The 6,096-nt window shown below is 35.4% G+C and overlaps 1 protein-coding gene across 1 annotated transcript in view; it reads right to left on the bottom strand.

Moving 5' to 3' along the window:
• Positions 1 to 921: 921 nt before the first annotated feature.
• Positions 922 to 6,096, bottom strand: part of asf1bb (anti-silencing function 1Bb histone chaperone) — a 14,870-nt gene continuing 9,695 nt past the window's right edge. Inside the window, exon 4 of the mRNA XM_084106518.1 lies at positions 922 to 1,972. Within this exon, the coding sequence (XP_083962644.1) occupies positions 1,781 to 1,972 (192 nt within the window). The 3' untranslated portion in view covers positions 922 to 1,780. The remainder of the gene's footprint in view (positions 1,973 to 6,096) is intronic.

Genomic DNA, 6,096 nt, shown 5'->3' with positions numbered 1-6,096 from the left:
AAACAACATTAAAAGCTGGATTTTCACCACAGGGGGACTTTAAAAATTTACAAAATTAACGTTTTTATTACTCAACAGGTAAGCTATTTTATTGAACAGATAAATGTTCATGTACCTCTCTAACAGAGTTCACTGTAAAGCATGATCTATTGTGAAGGTTCATATTCATGCAGTCATGCAGAGCCGAAGCACAACAGAAACAATGTTCTTCCACAAAATGCATGCAGTTTTTTTAACCACAGGCCAAAAGTTACAAAATTTACCTTTAAATTTATATTTATTTCAGCTACATTTCTCATTTTTAATTAGTTTAACTTGCACTGCAATAACTAAAACTAAACTAAATAAATACTATATAGACCTTTTTAAAAGAAATATCTATTTTCTTACTAAAACCTTAAACTAAAACTTTAACTTCAAATAAAATGGGAAAAACATATACATATATACCAGTGTGTGTGTGTGTGTGTGTGTGTGTGTGTGTGTATATATATATATATATATATATATATATATATACACACATACATACATATACAATCTCAATTTTTTTTAAACAAAGCAAAGACTCTCAAAAATGTTGTATTTTCTGAAGCTTTATAAGTTTCTGCTCATGAGTGGTAAATATGAATTCCTGAATGCACATTATGATGTGGGCGTCACCTGACTCTCGTCCACAGCCCCTCTGACCCACAGTCTGCATATTTCCACACACACATCAGAGGACAGAGAAGAGAGGAGGGATGGAGGGATGAAAGGAAGAGTAGTTGTCTGATGTGATGTGTGGATCAAAGGTGGAGCAGCCCAAAGTGCCATCTCTAATAGCTGTTGCCTAGCAACATCATAAAAAGACACACACACACACACAGGGTGTGTATCCGTATGAAAGAGCGAGAGGATGCAGAGAAAACCAAAGACAGCTTTACAAAGACAAAAGTTAATATTTATTCAGGCGAAGACTTTATCAACAAAAATCACATGAGAAGAAAAAGAAGGCAACAAAAATACCAATATAAACCAGGCATTTAGATTAAAACCGAAACACTTCTCTAAATAATCTCACTCCAACAAAACAGAAACCGAGTTGGATTTGTGAGGAGTTCCGATCGCATCCGAGAGAAACGCTCCCAGAAAAGCTGCTGATTTCTGACCGTAAAGAATCACAGCGTGAATCTCACAGAAACACGTCAGTCACATTTCACTCCAGAATTAAAAGAAAATCAAAGCTTACAGATGTTATTATTATAATTCTCCTTGGTGATTTGTTATTACAGTATCCACTATCATTATGCATTTACAATTTACATCAGTTATTATTATAGCATCAATAAAATGTTTTATGATAATCATTTTTGCATTGCAGTGATGAAAATGAGCTTGTTTGGCATTATAATAAAGACAAAATTGGGGAAATATTTGTAAACAAATCCAAAAAATGCTTCATTGTATTTAAGCTAAATATGATTTTTTTTTAACTGCGCAGAGAAATGTGACTGAAACGTGTTTTCATGACCTGAACATGTTTCCACTAGTGATGCGCACCAGAGGAAAACTGAAGAAACAGTCCGTGTGTCTGCTGGTGCTGTAGGCCCCGCCCCCTGCGGCAGGCTCCGCCCCCGTGTTGTAGGCCCCACCCCCTGCTGTTCGAGACAGGAAGTGCAAGAAAAGGCCTGAAAAGTCCCTGACTGTGTCCAATCACAACTGAGAGAACATGTATGTGTATAAATACAAGACAACACATTTATTACTTTATGAATGAGGTTGTTGTTGTGTGTCAGTTCTATAAGCAGTCCATGGAGTTGTCGGGCATGAGTCCGAGGGGCGGGGCTTTGCCGGGCATGGAAGTGGGCGGGAGCATGGTGTTGGGGGCGGGGTCTACATTCTCCGAATCTTCCATCTTGTCCATCGTTGCTTCCCAGTTAATGTGGAAACGGGTCACCCGAGGGTTCGACGCCAAGATGTTCCTTTGAAGCTGCGGATCGGCACAAAAAAAAAAAAAAAAACATGATGAAACCTCAAAAAGAATAATGATATTTTAAAGACTCAATGCTAACACCATTCCTTAAAATGTAATATATTAGTAACACTTTACAATAAGGTCCCATTAACGTTACACTCTAAAAAAAAAAACTTGGGTTATTTGTTCTACCTAAATCCTGGCTTTAGCATTTTGGGGTCATTTTTTCAGTGTTATTTTTTCAGTGTTTGGGTAGTTTTTGTGTTACCCAGATCCTGGGTCAGATGTAACAACCCAGGGGTTGAGTTATTTATTGCAGGCTTTTTGCAACCTCTTCAGGAGAGAGCAGTAAAGCTTCGTCAAATTGCTGCGTGTCTTTGGTAAAATGCAGGTTTGTGTACGTGTTTTGTATCTATAAATTCTTTAATGTTCTGTATATCGTTTAATTTTATGCAAATCAACAATATCAATAATGCTATACTGTAAAATATGATTAAAAAAAATAAAGGGATTATCATGCAAACCAGTGGTTGTGTGGAGTATTTTTTTTTTTTTTAAGTTTGGAGGAAGTAAAAAAAAAAAAAAAAAAACTGTAAAAATGAAATCAACCCATTATGCTGGGTTAAATAAAGAACCCTATTCGCCGAGTAAAATTAACCCGACATGTGTTCTGTCCTATATTTACCCAGCCCTTGGGTTGAAAACAACCCAAATTGGGTTGTTTTTAACCCAGTGTTTTTTAGAGTGTAGTTAATGCACTAACTAACATTAACAATGAGCAATAATTATTAAGTGTGCAGACTTCAGAGGATCCAGCGTCGGAAACAAGTGGATGCTTTATTTGAATGGCGTCCAGAATCACATTGGAGGATTATACGTTTGTTCGGAGCATTTTGTTTAGTGAACGAGCCTCAATGTAATCGCTGCATTACAAACCGCTTTGTCTGTAAATGACGGTTTTATAAAGATCATATAGACCAATCATAACAGTGGACGTTTACTAGGGCTGGGTATTGACACAAATTTCACAATTCGATTCGATTTCGATTCACAAGCTTGCAATTCGATTCGATTTCGATTCGATTCGATTCAATATCGATTATTTTGGATATCAGGTATACATTGCAAATTTTCTCAAGGAAAACAAATCTCTTAACTAATGCTGTAAACTATGGGAGTCAGTTGTAGCCTATAGGCTTCATTAGCCTACTATAATATTGAAGGTAAAAAATAACTGATTTGTATACAAACACTTAAAATACACTTATTTATTTTTATAATAATAAAGTTATATGAAATTATATACAAATTTAAATGGTGGCTGTCATAAAAAAAACTTTCCAGATTTATTCAAACATGCATTAAATATTGAAGAACATTAAAAATTATAATGAATATGTAATATTGTGCATATGTTTAACAAAATGCTCCTCTCTAATTTTTCTAGCTGACTAACGAGTTTATGGTCACTGGATATGTTTTTTCTGAGGTAAATGTGACGTTACATGACATTGTTTACTAACGTCTTTCTACGGTTGAAACACTGATTGAGCGATTCCATGTGACATGATACGGACTTCGATAAGTTGTACTCTATCTTCTAACACACTTTCAGATGCTCATTCATGTTTATCTCGCGCTGTAATGGATATTATTAAGGCGGAAGAGAAGATTGTGTGCGCTCCGCGCTGCTGCTTCTCTAGAGATGAGCAAGAGCGATCTCACGCCACAGCGCCAAAACGGTATTTTTGTTTTTGAATTTCATAAGAAAATGGACGTAATTTGAAATCTGAGACTTTGTTTCATATTAATAATAACAAAGCACAAAGATTATTGCGATTTATTGAATGGGAATGCGCGCAACAATATTCCATTCATTCATCACTGAAAACAGGATGACTAATCGATTCTTGGGATTTAAGAATCGATATCGTTTCGTAAAAATGAGAATCGATTAAAATCGAGAAATCGATATTTTTTACCCAGCCCTAGCGTTTACTGACCAGCCTTAACCCTCTGAGGTCGGCAAACGCGCCGGCGCGTTTTGCCGGATTTTCTTCACATTGTAGCACTATAAACTTAAATTACTCCGTCATTTATGGTCATACAGAAAAAAGAAATATAAAAAAAGAATCTGTGATATTTTTACTTTTGTATGTGTCCACTTACAATCAAACCAAAACTTTGTGCTTTTGTAAAATAAAGAAAATAAACAGGGTGTGCTTTCTGCCTCTCCGTCGCGGTGAACTTTTTTTTCTTGAGCACGTCTATAAACAAACAAAACTCAGCGAATACTTGTCACACATTTATGAGCCATATACCTTTATAAACATTTAAGTGTGTACTTTTAAATGATCGGATTCAAACTGAAAACAAATATTCTCTGTTTAAGTAATTTGTATAAAACCAACAAGATGTCCAGCTTCTCAAACGCTTCCTAATTATTTTTTAATTTGAACACGCCCATGCGCGCAAAAGACATTCACATGCAAATCTCCACATGGAACGCAATCGCGCTCATTACCTCAAAAACAAAACACCAAAACACTTCACAAGTCTCTGCTTTTCGTCGAGTTTGAAAGACGCGCCGTGAGCTTACATTGGAATTACCTCAGAAGAAGAAGAACGCGATTTGAAGACAAGAAAGATGTAAGGTAAGAAATTCTTACATATTAGTTTGTTATTGTTGCATAAATTTCACATTGCAGTTGAACTGTTGCTAGATATATGGTGAATATTATAATATTTAGACCCGTGTTTACTGTTACTGTGTTTGTGGATATCTGCTCAAATGTAGATATGTATATGGTAACCATAATGTTTTATATTTGAGCGCGATCGCGTTTGAATGTATCATATTTTGGATCGCGATCGCGTTTGAAAAGCACCAAACGGCTTCATGTTTTTACTATTATCTCATTTCATATCATCACAACGAATGGAAACATTTGAAGTAACATATGATAATCAATATATTTTTCTCTAGCTTAGTTGTTACTGAAATATTTTGGAAGATTTATAGGCTGCTATGGTTATTGTTATTATTATTTTATGCAGCACTGCGCATAGCCAATGCCTACAAGGCACAACAAACCTGGTGTTCATTATATTATATATTGTTGGAAACATTTGTGTGTGTGTGTGTATTCTGTGAATTTTAAAAAGCAATTTTAACCAGAAAAATCTAAAATTTATTCCCAAAATCGTGCAGGCCTTTCTCTTGATATCAGTATGTTCACTTTTTTTTTTTTTTTTCAGGGCCCAGATGCCACTGAGGACTTCAACATTCACATGAGTCTCTGTACATGAACATGGTAAAGTGAAAATCAAACACCTTGGAAATGAAAGGTATGTACAATGTTTTTAGGAATGGCACAAAGGTCTCTGTCTTTGGATAATTGTTTTCAATGAGTGCTTTTTTGTCATTTGTTTTGTATCTTTGGATTATGTTGTGTTGTAAATAAATCCAAAAAATTTAAAAGCCATTCTTTTTTAAATCTCCTCATTCTTTGTGCAAGGTTGCTCAGAATGATAGGGCCTGATAGCTCCTAATAGGGCCGTTAGGGGAGGGTCTTTGTCTTTCTCAGGTGTGAAAAGCTTACATATTAATGAGCTCCCGCATAAAGCTTTTTCACACAAAACACGTCGTAAAATGTTTAAATCAATATATTGTCTTATCTGAATGAGCAGTCAGGGTGATTTCCACATAGTTTTAGAGCAAATATTCTAGGCTACGTCATACAATTTTCAAAAGTCTTGTGAAGAAATAATCAGTATGGGTTTCATGACCTTATTTCAGTGAGAATTTTTTTTTGTATTTTCACAAACCATGCATAAATGTCATTATCTCAAAACAACAAACTTTTACACACATGCTGCTGATATATTATTGTAGCAGAGTTTGTGCTGAATACAGTGTAATTAGACTTTAGCCATGAAAATGTCACAAGTAACAGAAATAACCACAAATGTCAGAGCATGTCAGAACACCTCCAAGGCCCAGAAAACACCTCAGACCCCAGAGGGTTAAAGGAGTCGCGCCTTAAAAACTGATCATTTCAGACAGAGGCTCAGAACGAGAGTTGAAAAAAAGTTTTTTTTTCGTATATATTTGTTTGGGGGGGTTTTTGTACAAAAAC

Source organism: Abramis brama (assembly GCF_963993115.1).
Source record: "Abramis brama genome assembly, chromosome: 2".
Taxonomy (NCBI): domain Eukaryota; kingdom Metazoa; phylum Chordata; class Actinopteri; order Cypriniformes; family Leuciscidae; genus Abramis; species Abramis brama.
This window is presented reverse-complemented; position numbering and strand designations above follow the sequence as displayed.